The sequence below is a fragment of the Ambystoma mexicanum genome, chromosome 14, assembly GCF_040938575.1.
Source record: "Ambystoma mexicanum isolate Mex_15411 chromosome 14, UKY_AmexF1_1, whole genome shotgun sequence".
Lineage (NCBI taxonomy): Eukaryota > Metazoa > Chordata > Amphibia > Caudata > Ambystomatidae > Ambystoma > Ambystoma mexicanum.
In genome coordinates this window covers 620,594,535-620,618,038 of record NC_090940.1, presented here as the reverse complement: position 1 = coordinate 620,618,038, position 23,504 = coordinate 620,594,535, and the positions used below count along the sequence as shown (strand labels likewise).

The 23,504-nt window shown below is 43.6% G+C and overlaps 1 protein-coding gene across 1 annotated transcript in view; it reads right to left on the bottom strand.

Annotated features, from left to right (window-relative positions):
* Positions 1–23,504, bottom strand: part of TMEM260 (transmembrane protein 260) — a 374,961-nt gene that overhangs the window by 180,542 nt on the left and 170,915 nt on the right. Inside the window, exons 7-8 of the mRNA XM_069638070.1 lie at positions 6,410–6,450; positions 1,806–1,892 (exon numbers count right to left, since the gene is read on the bottom strand). Of these exons, the coding sequence (XP_069494171.1) occupies positions 1,806–1,892; positions 6,410–6,450 (128 nt within the window). The remainder of the gene's footprint in view (positions 1–1,805; positions 1,893–6,409; positions 6,451–23,504) is intronic.

Below are 23,504 nucleotides of genomic sequence, written 5' to 3'. Positions count from 1 at the left end.
ATTTAACAGAGCATTAGGACATACTAAGAAGGCATTTAAACCATAATGAGTTCAATATAATGACCATATATGTTGCCTCATGATGTTCTCTTATCCTCCCTTTTTTTATCCTATAAAGATGTGCTTTTTTGTTCATACAGTTATCATAGAATTCTATTTCCATTGCATTACTTTCCTGATTTTATTTTGTTTATTCCGCAGGATTGCTTTGGGAAGGTGGAGGAAACAAAGTCAGTTGTTACACGCTTTATTCCCAACAAAATCAATCAAAACGATGTAAATAAAGAAAAATTGTTTTCACTGCCACATTTGGTCTTCCTGTTATTTTTAAGTGACATTTGAAGATTTCCTCAAAAGTTACTATGCAGTTCCATTAACTAAGGCAGTCTGCCCTGTGCTATCCTGCACTTTGTCCAGAAAAAGATATTGGCGAGTCAACAGGGCTTTGCTACAGTGATCCACTACACTGTTTTTTTGCACCTGCGCCAAGACTCCTTTCTCCAGTTTAACGCTTTGGCAACTCTGTCTCAGCACCACATTGGTCCACGGCCAATCCCACAGCTATGATCCACTGACCTGCCAGTTCTCCTTCACATACTTTGTTGCAAGATCTCCCGAGAAAGTGCTTGATACCCAATAATCATGCATGAGAGCAACTTGTCGGCAGCACTGTGGAGCCTTGGCAGCCATTTTGTTCACTCAGTACATCTAGGGAGAAAGCAAGTGCATGCCTACAAGAGAACACCCGAGACATCTGTCATTGGATCAAGTGTTTTTAATGCTGCTGATGCACCTTCAACTACTTGTCCCCTTTCTCTAAAAGATCCCACCATGATCTCCAAGTGGTCCAGGAGCGCAGAGAGTGGAACAAGCACCAGAGCCCTACCATTAAGCAGACATTTTCGGTTCTGAACCGGCTACGCCTCTATGAAATGTTGCAGAATTCCCTATCCCATTTGCCATGCTCGCAATGCAGGTGCCAGACCTCCCCCAGATCCAACAACATATTCAAAAAACAAATGTTCTGTTTTGTTGTACACTTTTGGCAATACACAGTTATACACTGCTGGTGAAAAATAACCACAGACTCATCCAGTGGATTGGTGAACAACCTTTAATGGCAATTAATGCAGCATACACAGGATAAACAGCAACCGAATGACAAACTAAACCCGAAGCAGTAACCCCCCACCCCCTTTCCTCCAGTAACCAAGTTTTTATACCCAAGGGTCCCTCAAGCCTTTCAATGACGAGGGAGGTTTCAGACATAGCAAGATTGGGAAGAAAACAATGTATCGGGTGAAAGGACAGTGTCCCAGCATACACATCTAAGGCACAGACTGTGTTCTCATGCTCAGGAAGACATGATCACGATGGAAGAAAACAGTGATACATTTTGTATACTGCTGTGCAAGCTATTTCTACAGTTCACACACGTGTCAGGGCCGGCCAGCTCGCTTACTATATGACAACCTTCATCTGCTAAAGCTGCCTTGCCTAGGAAAGCGGTAGTCTAAAACATGCTTCTATATGCCAAAAGAAAAACAGGTCCGAAGCGAGAACTGTGGAAGTGAGCTCTGCTAGGTGCTAGGCGGTAAAGCCTTTGAGGTTGGGACATGCACATTAGAACACAGAGCTCACAACGCAATTGCAATAAAGCACGTTTCAAACATGGCAGTTAGAATTTGCTGAACACTACTAAAATGATGCAGTGTTAAACGGTTATTCACATTTTTCTACTTTTTAGTTTTCCCCCACAATACTATCGGTAGACAACACATACAAAATACAACACCATTTCTTACCTTCGTGCTGAGCGTGGTACCAATGCCAGCAGTGCAAGAAACTGGCAGACCATGGAGAGCTCTGTCCTCATATGAGACATCTGAAAACTAATTAAAAAAGCACGGACCAATTACCTTTGTAGCATGCTTTGGTAACCCACAATAACATATGTAAATGCAGGTTTACGTACATTGAACTTTCATCATATGTTAATGAATTGTAACGTTTATAACCATGTTGCCATAGACAGGATTCATGAAAAGGACTTGGGTTACGAATTCACAGACTTCATATATGCAAGATGTTTGACAATGGTTTTACTCAGTCACAATGCGTACAATGGGAGGTGGGGGGGGGTCTCTGGGTCTCTGGGAACACACAAATTCTAACTTCCAGGGTTATTGAAATCAAGCTACTGGTGCCACTTCGTGGGTCGAAGTGCAATACATAGGGTTGAAAGAGTGCCTTTGGTGGCAATACAACTGACAAGCGTAAGAAAAACAAAGAACAGCGTAAACCAGAAGGCGCCAGACTCCTGCTAAATTCATTGGATTATAGGTGACTTCTCTTTAATGTGCTGTTAAACCCCTATTCTATAGAGAATTCATGACACCAATATCAACAGTGATAAGGTAGGTCTGCAAGCAAACGAGCAACATGAAGCACTCCATTTTCTACTTTCACGGATCATATTTTATAGACAGGGGTGAGTGAAAAGAACAAGCCCAAAAGGGTGATTTGCCACAAACCTCTTACCAAACCCCAAAGTCTGAACTAAACAACAGAATCCAGTTTCACTCACCCGCCTCTGTGGCAGGCCATGCACGGGTGAGGGAAAGCAGCCTTGCAAAAAGAGTCACCCCCAAGTCCCACATCAGAACTCGCGGCCATCCTCAGTTAATCCCAACACCAGCTGCCTGAGGTGACACACCCAGATTTCTCAGAGACTGGAAGGGTGGGCCAGGGTGCGTCAGACAGAGACAGTGCTGCCCAGTGAATCCCAAGTCCCATGTCCGGATTGTAGTCCATCTCCGGGAACGTAGCCAGACAGCCAATCCCCATCCCAGCTGACTCACCTAAATCTCCTTTAACTGAGAGAGGGGGGGAGTTGAAGACCAGAGACCGAAGACTGGAGTTGCTTTGGAGAAGGATGGAGGAGAGAGCAGGAGGTCCTGGAGAGGGAGTAGAACCCAGAACTGGAAGACGTCTCTGAAAGACAGGGTCACACAAGAGCATTGGGGCTGGAGGAGAGACAGAGGAGACCAAACGGAGGAGCCAGCTGGACAGGAGCTGCTGCTATGGAGTGGGGGAGCGAGGGAAGACAGTAAAGGTGAAATGGGACAAGGTTGTGACCAAATCTTCGACTCTGTTCTCTCCTTCACCCATCACATCATGGCCCGTACCAAAATGTCCCACTTCCAGCTCCATCCCCTCAGAGGAATTCTTCCTTTTCTCTCTTTCCCCCAGAAGCTCAATGTCTCCGGAGCTCTGGTCCTTTGCAGGCTGGACTATTGCAACAGCCTCTTTCCCATTCTCCCTCTCTTCGCCCCCTCCAGCTAATGCTCTTCTCTACCTCTTTCCCTTCTTTGCTAATCGCCCCACTGCCACTGTGACCGGTGGCCTGATCCTCATTAAACCCACAGGCTCTCAGGCCCTTCCTCCCAGTCTTTACCAGCCCCCCACTGCACTGCGGGCCCTTGCCTGGTGGCTCCACATACCAACCTTGAGAGCTGCCTGTACTAGCACTGAGGTGCTCCTCCTGGCCCCCTTTAGAACTTCCCTCTAGGCCCTCCTCCAGCATTTGTCCACTCCTCTGTCCCCCCATCCCCCCTGAATCTCTCCTTAACGCACTTGCACGGCCGAATGCCACAAGGCCTAGTAGGACCACGACTGTAATAATAATATGTATTTGTTGGTTTTTTGCTTCTTGCTACTGTTATTATTTCCTCTGTTCCCTTGCCACCCACCCTCCTTCCTTCACTCCGCACTTACGCTCTTCCTGCCACCGCCTTTCGCTTCCTGGATTGCTAGATCACTGGTCACGTGCAAAACATACATTTCCGAATCCAGGAAGTGAATCCTTTGGAAAATGTGCTCCTAGATTGCTACACACACGCATTGACTAAGCATCACACATTTAACAACAATGCATCTCTCTCTGATAAGTATAATATAAATAAACTCTGCTAACTAATGTGATCATTACAGTCCCCAAAGAATGCGCAGATTAACCACAGCAAAGACAAATATGTTAATCTACAAATGGAAAAATAACTGAAGAGACTTAATAATCAAATATATTAATTTCCTATCGCGGATCCAGATTAAAAAAAAAACACCAAAGATTGTAAAACATAAACCAGGTAGGAACTTGAACTAAGAAATTATTAAAATAATCAATATTGGCATGACAGCAGACTATCAGTTTAGTTACCAATAATAGAGAGCTATACAAGGAGGCCTGCATGAACAAGATGGGAACACTGGACTAAGACTAACTGAACTGTTGGTAGCGTATATAAGATTTTAAGAGCAGACAAAGCTTCGAGATAAAATCATCATGTCAGATATGGATATATTATCTATTTGTGTAATCTCTCGGCTTCTTTTCTGTAGAAGAAAAAGTAAAGTAAAATATTTTTTACGAAGCTCTTCAAAAAATCTTTTTTCCACTGGACAGTTTGTGTTCATACAGTTCATAGGGGTTGATCACTGTCTATGGAATCACTCCAACTAACGACAGTGTGGAGAAAGCACCGGGAAGCGCGTGTCGTCTTATAAATACATGTAATGTTAATAGGAACTAACAGATTTCCTGGTTGAATAATTGAGAATGTAGCACAGGCAGCAAACAATATTGTGGCACATAGCTCTGTACTAGTCTTGTGAAGTCATCGGTTATTGCAGGTTAGCAGGGAACTTTACATCGAAATGTGTCACAACAAGGAGTTCACCATGACACAAGAGCGTGTAACACACAGGGGTCTTTCCTACTGTGTGCTGCATGGTGCAAGTCTCAAAGACCTACACCCGTCCATTGTTTGTCCCTTGTAATGAACAGAAAAACACATTTTTAGGCTGCTTGAGGACATTCTAACAGCTACAGTATTATCAATGACATTCAAATGAGACATGTCCTGCATATAGTAAATATTCACATCGTCAACCAGGGCTACCCTCAACTCCACCTTTGCGCACCCCTTTCTTAAATGCTTCTTTCCATTCACACCATTAAGTTACCTGTCACCGCTTTGCTACAACCTCTGCTTTCTTGCGAGAACACAAACCAGTGGCCCACACCTCACATTGTAAAAAGTGACCAAGAGATCCTGGGGCCCTGACAGGGTTATCAGGGCATCACCCAGCCCCTTGGCAAGGCCGGCATGTAGAGACAAGTCAGCCATTTCTACATCCACATTAATCCAGATCATAAACTACCCTAGCTCATAAAATGGAACAGGTCAGGTGTCAACAATTGCACACCAATTATGTGAATTCATGTTAATACCTTTCATTGCTCTGCTTAATATTATGTACAATACATGTGCAAAACAAAAGCCAGGAAGGCAGGTGGATATTGCATTCTATGGTTACCAGTCTGTGCACATGCCCAATTCAGAGACATGAGTGAGACAAATCTACTGCCAGTTACTGTGCTAATAGATTGAGTCTAACCCTGCCTTAACTTCATGCCTCGCACTGTGCTGTTAACAGGCAGTGGGCATAATAGGAACTTGGAGATGGCTCACAGATGGAGCAAGAGAGTGGCAGACCCATCCATCACCTGCTTGCAGGCATGGTCCATAAAGTCATCGGCGTGGGGTGCACTCCATCAAGGCAATGATATGGAGTCCCTGCTCTGTCAACACTGGTCTTCCATTGCCACCCACATCTGTCGGGTAACCCTCCTTTACAGAGGTTACGTATTCCTGGAGGGGAATAGCACCTGGAAGCAGCTCTACTACCAGGAGGATTACCAATGGCTGTCCACCTCTGGTGGCCAGCAGGCCAACTGTAAAGGGGTGACCAACTCCTTGCCGACAACGGTCCACCGAGCAGTGGGGCTGACACTAAGGGGTGACCAACTCCTCGCCGACAACGGTCCACCGAGCAGTGGGGCTGACACTATGGGATGACCAACTCCTCCACCACAACGGTCCACCGAGCAGTGGGGCTGACACTAAGGGGTGACCAACTCCTCGCCGACAACGGTCCACCGAGCAGTAAGGGATGACACTAAGGGATGACCAACTCCTCCCCCACAACGGTCCACCGAGCAGTGGGGCTGACACTAAGGGATGACCAACTCCTCCCCCACAACGGTCCACCGAGCAGTGGGGCTGACACTAAGGGGTGACCAACTCCTCGCCGACAATGGTCCAGAGAGCAGTGAGGCTGACACTAAGGGATGACCAACTCCTCGCCGACAACAGTCCACTGAGCAGTGGGGCTGACTCTAAGGGATGACCAACTCCTCGCTGACAACGGTCCAGCGAGCAGTGGGGCTGACGCTACCTTATTGCTCTATTGCATCCGATCTATTCTGTAATCATGCATAATTATTGAAACGTATGAAGTGACAAAAACTAAAACGACAATAGTGTTGTCTATTGCTGCTACTTACAGTAAAGTCTGGCTCATGCTGGATCCAGTCTCGGATTTAGCCTAAGAATTAAAAAATAAAGTATGTTAGTGATGTTCATGAGTAAATGGTAGATATTTACAGCTAGTCCTTGGCACCTATGGAAAGAAAAGGGACATCTTTCCACTGTAAGGACAGTGTTATCAGGGTTTGTTTTCTAAGTGTAGAGACAAATGTTATTCCCCTAACTGGTACACGCGCAGAAAGGGAACTGGACACAATTAATGGAGGTCTTCTGGGTCTTAAATAATGTGTTCAAATGGAACATTTTACAGCACACATTTCACAAAAGGTTAGTAGCAAAAAAGACACACATTTTACAAATGGTTCTGCAGGGGAACACACATACAACTCCAATAGATGGCAGGGCGCCAACTGTTCAAAGGAGCATTTTGCAACAGATGTTTATGATGTGTCCAAAGAAAAACAATAAGGCCGGTCCAAACAATATATGCCAACACTGTCCTATGAAACATATTTAATACTGCCACTGCCCAACACAAATAGTCCATTATTGTCTCTGTAAGAACCAATTGTCTCCTGCTGGCTGTGCCCTGGAAGCAGCCACACACCCTGGCCGTGCACATTTAATATATGCATTGCTACTATATGTGACGATTTACTAGATGTAATTTCTCCCAGATGGGGAGCCCCGTGTCATGAGGCCAGGGAGATGAGGCCGCTACCCAATAGTCCCCCTCGGGGTGGTAAACAGCGGGAGGATCTCATGGGGAAGAACGCCCCCCCTCCCAGTGAGGAGTATGACCATTGTAACATGCAACATCAACACACCCCCACACACTCTAACCTCTCTTCCCTCAAATAACCTCTTCTTAGAGAGTAAACCTATGTATTGTTATCAGGTAGAGGATTATACGGAACCTTAAAGTACTATGAAGAGGAAGAGTGTAGGTAACATGAAGATCACTTGCCACACAAGTACAGGTACAAGGTGTCCCTGCGCCTGTATCAAGATCAAAACAACAAAAGAGGTGAAAGACCTCTACAATGAGCCAATTGGGAACTGGCTACATTGTATAAAAACCAAAGAGGGACAAAGATACCTGCCGACTCCAGTCGATACAGACAGCAGCTGTGGAAATTCTCAAGCGCTGGAGTTTCAAAGCCGCTTGAGGAACAAGAAGAGGAGAAGGACGGAGGACACTGCGGGGCCGCTGCAACCTTTCTTCTCTGGCGCAGCAGGCGCGGTCCCGAAGGCCAGAAGGAAGCAGAGAAGTGCAAGGCAGTACTACGCTGGCATGAGAAACACAGAGAGCAACCCAACGAAGATGAGCTGCAGAGAGGGAGACTGTGCTGCCGTCACAGATGTGGAGAGAACTTCTGAGAAGCCGCAGAAGGAAGCCGCACTCGTCGCTAACGTGCTAATCTATAATCGGAGCGATATTCTGGTCAATATGCAATTACATGATTAGCTGGTAATAAGTTATATAAGATGAGTACTTTCTAAACAAAGACAACATTGCCATCATTGGAAATAACATCAGCTTTAATACTCCCACAAAACAAAGGACATATCAACGTGCATTGAACATAAATTCGACAGGTACTCATCTTACATAACTAACTTATTACCAGCTAATCATGCAATTGCATATTGACCAGAATATCGCTCAGATTATAGATTCTTATAAAGGCTCCTCAATAAGCATGGGGTGTTTCATGTGATACATGGCTCTATGAAATTACCCTAATGAAGAAATGAAAAAAAAAATATTCACAAGAGTTTATATTTAATCAAGCATTCTCGTACAAGTTCAATAACAAACTGAATGCTTCTGTACAAAATGCTACATGGTCAAACATGTATTCTAATTCTCTGTACCCCCTTCTTTTCTGTCCCCCTCCTCCCTTATTTTCACTAAAGGAATATGTAGAGATTTAGCATTCATCTGTTGAGCTGTGTTGCGCGTGCGGTCACGTGCACCCCTGCTTATGTCAACATTCTGTGACTGGAGTTCGCATGACAGTTGGGACAGGTGGAGTGAGAGGGACAAGAGGTGGTTGTGCCGGCAGGCTTGCATTAATTAAACTTTAAGAAATCTCACCTCTTATCGCCTCCACCTCATCTTTACAATTGGCGATGAGGTAAACAGACCCCACGCCGAGCCCGCGACGGAGCACGAACTCCGACGAGAGACACGCTGGTGAGCTCCAGCGCCTCCTGCATATCCATAGTGGGCAGAGAGCACAGTGCGAGGTGCCGGCAGAGCATGCAGACGGCTCCCTCACCAGTGGTACCAGCTTCGTGAACTCCGTCCCCGCTCCCTGTCTTCCGACGGCTGCCAGGTGAGAAGTGGCGCTGGGGGAGCGGGGAGGAGAGCGAGCAGGAGCCGCGATCGAGCGTGCAGGAGCCGCAATCTTAAGCCTCTATAGCGACACTGCTAATTTCAACGCACTCCATAAGCCTCGCCCCTGTCGAGTTGAAAAAACAAGCCCTATTGCCAGGAAGGAATGAAAAAGTAAATAAACATTCCTCCCGCTCCACGTTAACACAGGAGATAGGGAGTTTACAAATCAGGGTGAGCTCATGAACAGTTTGTAAAGTCAAAGTTGTGGAGTATACTGGAGACACTGTGAGGAAAGGCCAATAGATTACACCATTTACTACTCCTAAGTGTACAAGTGCAAATCGAGAACAATATTAAACTGCAAAAGAAGATAGGATTACACAGTCTTCTAAAGGAAAAAAAGAAATGGCAGCAGCTAGCATGGCTCCACCTCTACCTTTTCTAATGGAACCTGGTATCTCACCAATAAGGTGGGACAGGTGGAAGAAACTGTTTGACACTTATTTAGTGGCAATTGGAGGGGATAAATTTGCTGCAGCGAGAAAAGAAGCAATACTTCTGCACAATCTAGGCACGGAAGGTCGTAGCGTATATGATGGTCTTCCACAACCTCCTCATGAAGGACAAGGAGAAGTGGATCAGTACACCCTAGCTGAGAAAAAACTGGGAAAAATTCATTTTGAGGCGAAGAAAAACATAACCTTCGAGAGACATACGTTTTTCCAGAGAACACAAGATCCCAGTGAACCAGTGGAGAATTTCATTGCACCGTTGAGATCTTTGAGTCACACATGTGAATTTGGTCAATTAACAGATTCGCTAATAAGAGATCAATTAGTAAGGTGCACAAGCAACTTGAAGATACAAGAAAGGTTGTTGACAAAAGATGCATCTCTGGAAGTGGCGGTGGAGACTGCTAGAAGTATGGAACAGACCCATAAGTACATGACGACCATGAAAGGTGAAAAGCAAGAAGGTGAAGTGGCAGCTGCAGGAGTAGTCAGAAGACCGAATGTGAACAGAGAAACTAAGTGCTACAAGTATGGTAGCAATAGGCATATCTCCACTAGTGCATTTTGTCCTGCGAGGAATATATCTGGTTTAAAATGCAAAAAGAAAGGTCATTTTGCAAGAGTCTGTAGAGGATCAAATCAGGTACACAATATTGAACCTGGTACAAGAATGCCAGAACAAGAAGAAAGTGAGAGTATATTCAGAATTTACAAACGAAACATGTCTTGGAGATAGCGGAAGTGTCAAACAAAGGGAACTCCCCTACAGATGTTTTCATGATAAATGGTAGAGTTGTAACCCTTAAGGTGGATAGTTGCTCGCCTTGGACTTTAGTATCCAAAAAGACTTATGAGAACTGTCTACAAGGCTCAATCAATGTTCTTGAACAGCACACCATAGAACTATATGCCTATGGCAACGTGAGAATTGATTTTTTGAGAAACTTTCAAGCAGCAGTGGAGTACAAAGGAAGAAGATGTGAATCGGATGTATATGTGACACAGGAAGGATCCTCCCTGTTAGGGTGGAGTGAACAACATAAACTGGGCATACGAATACAAGCGAATGCGGAGGAACCAATTACCATTGCAGAAGTTAATGACAAATGGGAAGATACATTTCCGGAGGTGTTCCAACCAGGGTTGGGGATGCTCAAAGCGTTTGAGCATGAAATTCGAGTGAAGGCTGGTGCAGTACCTCGGGTGCACAAAGTGAGACCTGTACCTCATGACTTGAGAGAAAAATTGCAGGTTGAGATAGAGACCTTGATGCAGAAAGGAATCATAGAACAAAGCGAGAGTTCGGAGTGGTTATCTCCTATAGTAGTGGCAATGAAACCAAATGGACAAATAAGGCTTTGTGTGGACATGAGAGATATAAATAGGAACCTACTTGTCGACAGCCATCCTCTACCATTAATTGGGGATACGTTATCAACACTTAAAGGAGCTAAGGTCTTTTCGGTGATTGATCTCTCTCAAGCGTATCACCAAATTCCATTGAAAGAAGACTGCCAGCATTTAACTGCGTTTATAACGCCCTTTGGAACTTTCAAATATTGCAGTATGCCATTTGGGCTTGCTTCGGCAGCTTCGGTGTTTCAGAGAGTGATGGACACCATACTGGAAGGAATAGAGAACATTGTGAAATTTCAGGATGATGTACTTATATATGCAAACAGTGTAACTGAACATGATGAAGTTTTGTCAAAAGTGTTGAGCAGACTGTCTGATGTTGGTTTGACAGTAAGGAGAGACAAGTGCAAAATAGGGGTTGATAGAGTGGAATATCTTGGGCATGAAATTGATAAGAGTGGGGTGAGACCTAAGAAATGCTTGGTGGAGGCAGTTAAAAGTGCGACTGTACCTTCTAATAAGGATCAAGTGAGGTTCTTTTTGGGCTTTGCTGAATATTATCATAAATTTGTTAAGGATTTCGCGATGGTCTCCAGCCCATTAAGATTGTTGCTAAAAAAAAAAAAGGTACCAAGTTTGTATGGTCCTCAGAGTGTAGTGCAGCATTTGAAAGCATGAAAGATGCCATTAGCAAAGCTCCCTCAATTGGAAAGTTCGATTCATCAGATAAAACAGTGTTGGTGGTGGATGCTAGTGTGTTGGGGTTAGGAGCAATATGATGTGGAAAATGAGGAAAGGGTGCTTGCTTTTGCATATAGGGCACTAAATATTCTGTTATTGAAAGGGAGGCGTTGGCCATGTTCTGGGCCATCAAGCATTTTAAATACTTTTTGTGGGGCAGACACTTTGCTGTTAAATCTGACCATAAGCCACTGGTACAATTATCTGAGAGTGGAAGGTGGGCTTTAGGTTCTCCCAGGATAAGCAAGTGGGGACTAGGATTACATGCATATAATTTTGAGATGAGTTTTCTTCCAGGAAAGAAAAATGTGGTGGCGGACTGCCTGTCCAGGTTACCCATGGAGAACAAAACAGTTAATGTGAGTGAAAGTGAAATGGAGGAATCAGTTGTAGCTGAGGTTTTGGGAGCAATTAATGAGGAAAAGTGGTCAGAGGGAGAAGATTCTGATTTTGAACTTAAATTGGTCAAGGAGTGGACTGTGAAGGGATGGCCGCAAAAGAAAACTTTAGAGAGCAAATTTGATGTTTGGTGGAAGCTCAAAGAGGAATTGAACATTTCTGAGAATGAACTGAGGAGAGGCAGATGTTTTGTTCCCCCTGAGTCGGTTAGGTTCAATCTTCTGAAACTGGCTCATGAGGGCCAACCCGGTGAAAATGCCATGAAAAGGAAACTGCGTAAAAGTTATTATTATTATTCTTTAATGTGATACAGGTTGAAAATAAATTCAAACTTTACACATATTATAAACACATCCTAAATATACAACCATAAAAATCAACATCAAATATAAAAACCGTTTTGAAGATCATATCATAAATTATCAGTATGCAATACATATAAAATTAAATTGAATAAAGATAGAATAAAATAAATAAGAAAGCAAGCAAGTAATTAGGCGGTTGTCATTCGGGTCCAGTTAAGGTCCTAAGCCTAATTTTGTCATTTGCCATACATTATAAAGTGCAATGAATAAATGCATGTTACAAGTATTGGTACAATACTGCCAGAACGACATTTCATGAATGGCTAATAAATCATGTACAAATTCACCCAGAAATTTTATAATCGGGTCTTTCATGGCCTTGCATTGCGTCAGAAGATGCCTAGCTGTTTCTAGGCATGATAAAGATTTACAGAGTCGACATGTCCGCTCATTAGTAGGGATATTGTTTCTAGCTCCTCTGTTGGTTAGAGTAGGCAACTGTTCTAACCGAAACAGAATGATAAATCGTCGGAGTCTTCTGGTAGGGCAGAGATATATATAGGCCTGAGGTCTCCTATACTGATATGTGCGGTATTTCACAAAACTATATGACTTGAGTTTACTCAAATGGGAGAAGTTTTCTAACCAATCCCAGAGTTCTATTTTTTTCTCAAGTGCGTGTAAAGTTTCATTCGATACACAAGTCCCTCTGCAAATCCAGCCAATGTCGGTAAGGAATTGTAAAAGTTATTGGTGGCCAAAAATTGACAGGATTGCTGAGAGATGGGTTAAGGATTGTGTAATATGCCAAGCGAGTGACAAGACCAAGGAGGTGCGGGAGACCCCATCAGTTCCAAATTCTGTTCCAATGCAACCTTGGTCCAAAGTAGCAGTGGACATCATGGTGCCCATAAAAGGGTTAGGAGGAGGTCTAAAATTTTTGTTCGTACTTGTTGATTACCATTCAAAATGGGTTGAGTGAGAAGCGGTCAAAGAAGTCACTGCAGGAGAGGTGATACAATTTTTGGAAAAAGTATTTCTTAAAGAAGGAGTGCCGACTGAATTGGTATCGGAAAATGGCGTTCAATTTGTATCTGAGACTATGAAGAAATTTTTGAGTAGTTACAGCATAAAACACATCAAGACAGCGTTGTATCATCCCAGAGTGAATGGTCTTGTTGAGAGGGTAAATCGATGGTTAAAAGAAGGTTTACAATTGGCAATGAGAGGGAAGCAACCTTGGAGAGAAGTTTTGAATGTAATGACGTGGAGTTATGTTACCACACCACATTCGGTGACAAAGGTTTCTCCGTTTGTGTCCCTCAAAGGGAGGGAACCAGGAACCAGATTGTGTCCAGGTTGGTTAGGTGTAGCTAAGGTAGTTCAAGTGGATAGAGCACAAATAATGAAACTCTTAAAAGCTAGCCAAGAAAAGAATGTAGCAAATTTCAATGTTTGTGAGAAAGTGAAGGAACGCAAATGGAAAGTGGGAGAGGAAGTGTACGTGAAGAACCCCAGGCTAGTGAACAAATGTTTAGAGAGCAAGTATTTAGGGCCTAAGAAGATATCTGCTGTCAAGAGGTCTGTAGTAATATTGGATGGAGGGGAAGTGTGGTCAAAAGGAAGGATTGCGAAAGTGCATGGGGTGAATGTGAAAGCAGGGAATGCAGAGAACGATGCGAAAAATGGGAGTGAAAAGGAAGAAGTGAGGAGTGAGAATAAGTTAGGCAATCCTGGTAGGTTAAGGGCCCAACCTACCTGGTTGAAAGACTATGTATCGTGAACTTATTTTGTTTCTGTTTATTCATTGTTATGAAAAAAAAAATGTTTTCTGTAAACTTTTAATATTTATTTTATGCAGAAACTTTTCTGTACTAAATACCAGATTGTTATGTGATGTGTTCTTTTCCCTTTCTAAGGGGGAAGCTATGTAGAGATTTAGCATTTAAATGTTGAGCTGTGTTGCGCATGCTGTCACGCGCACCCCTGCTCATGTCAACATTCTGTGACTGGAGTTTGCGTGACAGTTTGAGTGAGAGGGAGAAGAGGTGGTAGTGCCGGCGGGCTCGCATTAATTAAACTTTAAGAAATCTCACCTCTTATCGCCGCTGCCTCATCTTTACAGAATACATTTCAAACTCTCCTGGGTACATATGGAAAATGTTTGAACTCATTTAGCACTGGTGACGACCCTAAGTGGGTTGAAACACGTGTCGGGTGTTTGTTTTGTACAATTTGTTGCAAATTAGAGCGTTATACATGTTCTTCTAAGTTTCTAAAAAATAATAATTGTGAACACATCAAGCAAATAAGCAAATGTGGAATACCCAAAGCGTGTTAACTGTATCATTTCAGATTTTGATTGGTAAAAATAACCACTTTTATTTTATTTATTGTTATTTCTGTGCAATGTAAAAAGCAAACAACGAAATGTGAATACCCAAATGAGAGTCAAATGAATCAGTTCAGATTTTGATTATAAAAATCAATGACTTTTTCAATTTTTGTTGCATTTCTTAATAATCAATATAGTCATCCAGGCAAAAATACTTGCTATCTGTGGTACAATTTAAACATTCATTGGTAATATTGTATTGAGCGCGGCAAGTAGAGGATTATCTTTTTCGTTTCTTTTAATTAAAATGGTGGTTTAGGGTAGCCACCAGATCCTCCACTACTGCAGTACAACTTTTACTTTTTGAAATATAATTCTATAGTATTTCAACTACAAACATAACATAAATGAGTGGATGCACACTCTACTTTAGATTCCCTACCTTCTTAACTATAATTTAAAAAGTAACCTCAAATGTTAGCTCCTAGAATAGGTCCCTCAAAAATGTATCATTTCTTTATGTCACTTAAAATTCCAGGCATAGGCAGACTATACCCAGCTCCTGTACAGCAAAGATGGGGACTGGGAAAACAGCACAACATGTCTCGATCAGGTCTCCACCCGAACAAAATATCACCCTTGCTTTAATGGCTACAAAACTGAAGTATATGTGTAGCATAACACTGTGGATCAAAACATACCATCTACTCCAGCCTTACACTTAGGAATAGCCACACCTGGATGTAAAAACATCAACAACCTGGTTATCTGGGATGCAGAACTAACCTGCCTAAATCAAAGCCAGTGGTTAAGTGCACCAATTACCAATTTTCATGATGCAAAGGTTCTCCCACTTCTACAAACCAATCACCCAGGAGAGCCGACTAGATAGCAAACACCACACTGTCAAGCCTGTCACCACTCCATTTAAGCTGGCTCTCCCCCAACACTGACTAAAAGGCTGTGGAAAAAACAGGCTAATTTTGTCTAAGAATAATTTTTGTATGGGTTTTAAATTGGGTGCAATTTGCAGGAGTACACAAACATTGCTATCATATTAAAACCTCAAATCACATTACTGTGAATCAAATAACTCATTTTCTTAAACGAATTTGAACACATTTCATCAAAAATATAGATGGGGTTGGGTAGGGGTATTAATTAAGGTTGGGGGATTTAGGAGGGTGGCCGGGCGTCCCCATTTTTGATGAAATGTGTCAGAATTCATGAAAAAAATGGATGTCATCAGATCCGCTGTGATTTTTTTGATCTTTTCACATAGATCCCAAACACTTCACTAAAAGCTTCCTATGCTCGAGTTCATTTACCCAGGATTTTGCCTCTCAAGACTTTGCACAGTTTAGAAAAAACTAAGATTATTAAAGCCATTAGGGTTTGGCTGGAATATGTGCAATGTAGCTTCAAACGGTGGATAGCAAAACGGGTAAAGCGATCGTCTCAAATATGAGGGCAGCCTGCGCTTCTCAAGTTCAATTCCCATATCATGGCCAACTTAACCCTTCATCTTCCAAAGTCGATAAATCGAGGACAAATAAAACCTGGGAAATTATAATACCAGCATTACAAAGCGTAAACTCTGGAGGAGTCTGACATTAAGTGTTAGATAAGAACACAACAGTATTACATACCGCAATATTGCCATCATATGACCAGTATAGTGATCTGGACCTATGCGTTTTCGCTGAATGTTGCCTTCCAAGTTCTATATTACAATCAATTTCTCTTTTGAAGTTTTCATGCATATGCTTACGGATCACAATGAAAATGTCACTGAATGCTTGCCCCTCTCTATTTTCAATTCTTGCCGCTCTCCATTTGCCAGAGTATTGCTTTACTGGGTGGAACCCCAACCTCGCTACTTCTCAGATTCTCTCCCCTCCTCCCTCCAGCAATGACTGCCCTGTTCCCCTTTATCATCCATCCTGGCATCCAGCACTCTCCCTTCACTCTCGTATCCTGGCCTGGTGCTCCACTGCACACTCTCCATCAAGGCCTGCATCACCTCTCCTCTTCACATGCATGATGATATGTAAGGTATACCTTCACAGGTGCAGATATCATATGCCAAATTAAGCCATAAATGCCTCAGTAATGCCATCATAAGTTGGTATAGCCACCACGTGTAATAGTTAGCCTCACATTCTTAGGCACTGTCAACATATGGCATGTGAACTGTAAGGGTGTAGAAGGGGGAGACTGACACACAGGTGGCATAGTGATTTCTATCGTTTTATTCAGTATAAAAATGAAGAGAAAATCTATCTTTCTCTACATCTATGAGGGGGTTCCCTGCCTCAACTAAAATGCTAATGGGTCTGTCAGAATGTCCTTTGTAACTTAAGTCCACCGTCCTGTGTCAAATGTCCTCATCTCTGTCCCTTACACTTAAAACTAAACTAAAGTTTGCACTAATGTTCTTGGTCCAGGAGAATGACTCCCTCCTGTCCTGGATGGCACAGTTCTGGTTGTGCGTTCTTCCCCAGGGGGAATAACTACCTTCCCCTGCCCCTGGTTACCAGGAGAATGACTTGCTTCTCCTGGGTTCTATGGACTTCACAGTTTCACACAACCAGGGGGAATAACTCCCTAACACTGGTCTTTTTTGTTTAAAAGGAGAATGCTTCCCTTCTCCTAATATCGTGATTCACAGCACCAGGGGGAATGCCTCCCTACCCCTGACTTTTCTCTCACTTTGTTACACAGTTCACAATGCCAGAGGGAATGACTTCCTTCCCCTGACCTTTCTCTCACTTTGTTACACAGTTCACAGCACAGGGGGGGTGACTCCTGTCCCCTGGCCTTTCTCTCACTTTTGTTACACAGTTTACAACACCAGGGGGAATGACTCCCTTGCCCTGGCCTTACTTGAATTTATTTTGAGGATCCGCCTCTTTAGACTTGGGCAGACATGGTTCACTATCCTGCCAGGTACTGCCACAAGGAAAATGGCTTCTATTTCTCCTTTCTTTCTGGTGTGGATCCCGGACCTGTGTTTCTCTATGGCTTGGTTCTGGCAGACCTGGTTCACTATCCTGCCAGGTACTGCCACGAGGAAAATGGCTTCTATTTCTCCTTTCTTTCTGGTGTGGATCCCTGACCTGTGTTTCTCTATGGCTTGGTTCTGGCAGACCTGGTTCACTATCCTGCCAGGTACTGCCACAAAGAAGATGGCTTCTATTACTTTTTTTTCTGTGGGTGCAGGTCTCTGACCTATCTCTGGTTGTTCCCAATAACTATCCTGCAGTTACTGGGTCCCGGGAGAACTGCCCTAGCCTGTGCATTGTTCCCTTCGGCTCTTTCATATCTCCCATTACGTGGTTTAGATACTTCACAAAGACTTCCAGGGCTCGGGGTGCACCTCTGCGGTTATGCAGGCTGGTCTCTGCTGCAATTGTGATGCAGGTGTTCCTTCAAGGCTACAGGATTTGGTTTGCCTTCTCGTGACGAACAGAGAACTCCTTCAGCGTCTTCGAGCCATGCTCTGCTTCTCCCCAGCTACCGTTCTGCGCTTTCCACTCTCACGCTGGACACTGGCTGCTCTCCCAAACAGTATAGGACACTTCCTTGCTGAATGCTCCCTTGCAGCTTCTTGATCTGCCTTCTCCTTCCTTGCGGCTTCACGATCTGCGGTTTCCTTCCTTTAGCCCTTCTTCCCGTTTATTGTTAAACAACTGGTTATTTGGTTGCACACTCCTCGTGAAAGACTAGAAGGTTCATCTTTGTTCCACGGAGTGTTCCTTACTGCTCCCCACCTCCTCCTCATCTCAGTATTTATCAGACAAGTCACCCCTAAGGTTCTATGTTCTTCTTCGTCTCTGAGTTTTACTTCATGGCCTTACACGTATACATGGGTTGGTTAGGGATGATCTAGGAGTGTATGGGGTATGGAGGTGTGTAGGGTGTTGGGTGAGAGATGTCAATGATTTCTCCCTAGATAGTCGTCCTTGTCCCCAGAAGGGGAATCTGTCCCCATGAGATCCTCCCCCTGTATAACACCCAGAGGGACTATCGGGTAGTGGCCTCACCTCCCTGGCCTCAGGGGAAGGGCCTCCCCATTGGATTTGTCACAGAACCCTCAAATGCTCCCATAATCCCATCACATGCCTGTTTATAGTCACCAAGAGTTAGCCTCACCTTTCTAGATGCCTTCACCATATGGAAAGTGAACTCTCAATTGCCCTCGTAATGCTACCATATGTCTGGTAACAGTCACCACACGTAATTAGCCTCACATTTTCAGGCACTGTCAACATAGGAAAGTGGACACTCAAATGCCACTGTAATGCCATCACATAAGCGTGGTTAGAGTCGCCAGGAATTAGCCTCACATTTCCAGATACTGTCAACATCTGGAAAGTGAACCCTCAAGTACCCAAATAATGCAATCATATCCCTGGTATGGGCACCATGTGTAATATGGACTTTGTAATGAAGGTTTGTATTGATTCATTGATTGGTATATGTTCACTAATGATTAACTGAATCGCTGTCAGTCCTCCAAAGTCCTCAGCCACATAACATTACTGTAACCCTGTTTTTGGGAATTTATGTTCTTTTTGGCAACATGCCAACAATGTTTTGCTTCAAGGATGCATTCGATAACTCTGAGTTAATTAAAGAAAGTAAAACAATGGTTTAAATGTAGAAAATAATGTTGCATGTATATCTAAATGAACATTGATGGTATATATTGGTAAATATTCATAAGAATATTTAAATATTCTGTCGAAAAGCTGTGACAAGAATATTTTAAAATGTATGTGGGATAAAAAGACACACAAACAGAAGTATCTTAAAAGAACTATGATGCAATAGACTCATTATTCCTAAAGAAAAGTGGTCCTTCGTGGAATTAATAGTACTCTACGACGACATACTCAATGTTAGCGCTTCCTGAGCCAGAGAAGATGGCCTTTAACAACTGTGTTTACTTAAGTCGCTGTAACACAATCCCAGCCTCCTGCTCGTACACAGGTTGGATGTAGAGTCAGAATAGGAGCCACAAAAACAAAATAAAGTGTGCCGGATATGCAAATACAGTTTTTATTACCACAGTGGGTGGTCCTGTGCCTTATTTCTGGGACCATTTTTGGTGTATTTTAAATCATATTGGGCCAGAAACATGCATTATGACTACTAGCAACACTGTACATCAAGTCATCAAACTAATCCAAATTGGCCTACAAAACTAGTCCATGCTGGCCTGTTGGGATGACATTGCCCATAGCTCAGTCTGAGCCAGGCAGAGTCCCCTGGTGACTACATTGATTTTCAGACTTGTGTGCGACTACAGACCCAGCTGTCAATGTAAGAAAATCCACTTTTAACCAAATCAGTGAAATTCTTAATCAACAGCCAGAGAGAGGTGGATGCAGAGTCTACAGGTGTTCTAGTGTCTAACGCCATTTTTGCTCATCCCAGCCACTTCTTATTTTAAACAATGCTGAAATGAGATGCAGCCCTGTGTGCAAAGCCTGCCTCTGATGTCACATAATCGTGTGGCGGTTCCTTTTGATGGAGCCTTCCCAAGCTCTATGGTTATCCGTACCCATTCCACACAATGTTGCTCGGAGGATCCTCTGCCTCTTCCTCGTGTGTATCAGTAGCAACAAAACTCCAATTTGCAGTAACAAAGGTGGCTCAGAGTCGAAGCACTGACGTCATGGCATGTTTCAGCTTCAAAGGGAATGAAGTCAAGGCACGTCCATATTCTACACTGAAGTACATAACCCTACCACGCATGCGGCATGCTATTCATGTGATGGAAACCATCATTTTAGAACATCAAAGCAACACCAACCACTGTTGGAGCAAGAATGTTTGAGAAGAGACCATCCTCGTGTTTGGTCACTTGTTTATGTATGTGCAAATGTAGGTGTCTTGTTAGGTGGCAACATGGCCAACATGTGGGCACTTGGCACACATCAAATACCTGCTTTTATTTTTAGATTTTCAAAAAATATTGTATGAACAAAAGAGTGGGGGCAATCAGAAATTAAGTAAATAAATGTGAAGGTATTTCAATTTTGTGATGAATCGTGGGATTCAGTTACTGGTTCCCAGGTGGGAGCCTTTCCCTGTGAGGCTAGGGAGGTGCGCCTGTTATGCAATACCCTCTCTAGGTGTAGAGGACGCAGGACCTCACCGGGAGAGACTTCCCCATGGGAGAGCAGGAAGAATCGGTACACATTTGTTATTGTGATTCTTCAAATAAAGACCAATGCCTATCAGATACTGAGTCTAAGAAGACCCATGGAGTTATAAAGAACAAGTACCTGTTAGGTACTGGGACGAAGAAACCCAAAGGAGTCATGACAAGTATAACTCAGACACTGAGAAAATACTTCCAAAAGTGGGAGGAGAGTGAGAGATGGGAGAATCCTGGGCGTTCCAGACCAGTTGGGAGAGGACGCTGGTAACCACGGGGAAAGGCTGCTTCAGAACTCTGGAATGAGTAGTACAGAGTTGGCAGCCAAGCTCACCAGCTCGAGGAGCAGTGTAGCAAGTAACTACTCAGCTGAAGGCAGTCCAATGAGGGACAAGCCAGAAGAAAATGTTGGCCAGTTCAGAGAGAGAGAAGACAGCCCATGCTTTGCCAATACCATTATAGAGACGTCATGCTGAAACGTGACAGATCAAGCAGAGAAGGAGAATACGAGCGTCCTGTTAAAGACAAGAAACTGGCAACGGAAGAAGACGCCTACCGGTGGCGGGGTCCTATTACAATCCAGGTAAAGGGGAGAGCAGGAGACCCTGGGAGAGACATACCTAAACAAGAGCAAACTGATAACAAAAACAAATATAACACTTGGGGAAATCCCCTTCGTCTCAGTAGTAGAGCCAAAACCCCAAACGGCATGACGATACACATTTAAGCTTTGAGAATGAATATAATGATTCAACTGCACATCATGTTCATCCCAGTGAAAGAGTGAAAAGTCAAGAGACTGTGAATCACTACTGGGGTCAGTCTACTTGTCCCAGTGAGTGTGTGCCAAGCATAGCAAGAGGCAGTGAAGAGGATCATCATTCCAAGAGGTGAACACAAGTGAGAAATTGTGGCCGAGATGGGGAGGGAGAGAGTACCCCTCTCAGAGCCGATACCACTTACCAAAAAGCATGTAGTGGCGTGTCCAAGGAGGAAACAAAGCCAAAGACGAGAGCCGTCCTGAGAAGTGGTGGCCGAGACAGGGAAAGAGAGGGAAAGTGCTGATATCACTTAGCAAGAAGCATGCCCGATCACATTCAAAGAGGAAAAGGAACTGAGCACGAAGACCGTCTTGACTGGAAGAAGAGAAATGCAGAAGGAGAATGTCAACCCGGGGATGCAGTCGCAGTACAAGGAAGGAAACGGGGAGAGCGAGAAACCCAGGGACAGAGGTGGTTATAACGATTGGCATAGTCATAATCGTTACAGTCCGAAGAACAAATATAACGATTGGAGTAATCCAATTTGTCCCAGAAGAATATGAAGTGATAAGCAGAGTGAGAATAATTACTGGGCTCATCATACTCGACCCGGTGAAATACCAAGTAGCAAGCAGAGTGAGAACAATTACTGGGCTCATCGATCTCATCCCAATGAAATACAAAGTCGTGAGAAGAGGGAGAATTTTTACTGGACATATCATATAGGTTCTAGTGAAAATCAAAGTGAAAAGAGAACCAAGACTGGTATTGAGTATAAGATTGTGCGCAAGCTTCAAGCTATTAATTAGAAGTCAGAGAGAGCGAGAGACGTTTAACTGCACCTAAAAAGAACATAGGGAAAGAACCTAAAGATAACAGAGCATCTGTACAGAAAGACTTTTAAAACCAAGGGAAAGGGAGGCCAGGGACATGGAAGAGTCCCTTAAGCGAGTTAAACGAACTGCTAAAAAAAAGATAGTGTGAGGGGTCAGAAATGTGAGACGGACACAAAGTTATAGTTTTCTCAATGTTTGCCATTTTAATTCAAAGTAAATAGAGGTGAGATAAAAGCCTGTCTGTCCCTATCCTAACAACGATGTTCCTAACTAGCAAACTAAAACTAAAGAAAGCTGACCTAGTGTCCAAATTTCTCTGACCCTCAGACTAATACATATATGCAAAATGCACAAGGTTAATATATCTAACTTCAAATCAACAAAATGGTGCATATGTTCAAACTTATTAACTCTTACAAAGTACTCCTTGTGACCAGGGTTTGATTCCCTACCCCTGGATCAAATCAGGAAAAACCTTGAAAAAGTTCTGATTCAACAAAGTTCTGTTCAGTTGAAGACAAAATGTCTTTTCCATTCACTGCGTCCTTCCATTTGGTAAAGTAAATGTCTCTTAACAAATCACTTATTCAAAAACCAAAGTAATTGTTTTTCCTCCACATAGTATCCTTCCTGGTGAAGTATATACCACTAGTTCATGAACCAAAGCAAAGGTTTCCTCCACACAGTATCCTTCCCAGGATGTAAAGCAAATATTAGAATATCACAATTATCCTTACAATGAACAATGGTTGCCTATCTTTAGAGTCTCTTTTGTGAGAAACCTGAAGGTGTCTCACCTGCTAGTCCCCCGGGGTCCGTCATCCGGGTGGCCAGGACACGGCCATCGCTTTTGGATCCAGTTCCTTGGGGTGGACCAGTGCGGGAGGATCACCTGGATGAGGGGTCTTCGGGGGGTGGGACACCGGATGATGAGACACGGTACCCCCTTCCTGCAACACCTTTTCCCCATCCTACCAGGTAGGATACTTGGAAACTCAAACCACCCACCCCCCCCCCCTTTCCCGACACAAAGACTTTCTCACAGACAGCTCACCGTGAGCCAAAACGGACTACTAACACCAGAGCCATATACCTGACATGTCACAATACAATAGACAGGCAAGTTCAGGCAATTACTGATCATTACGCACACCTGCCTTCCATCACACTTCCCTACACGGATAAAAGGCGGAGCACGAAAGCACACTTTGAGCAAAGTAAATCACACGAGGAAGCAGCAGTACCAAGATGGCAGTTTAATAGAAGGAGAAAGACGGCGAGACCAGAGAGGGTTGCAAGGATGGAAGTGCCCCTGACCTTTTCAGACAGTTACTTTTGTGAACCTTGGAAAGTA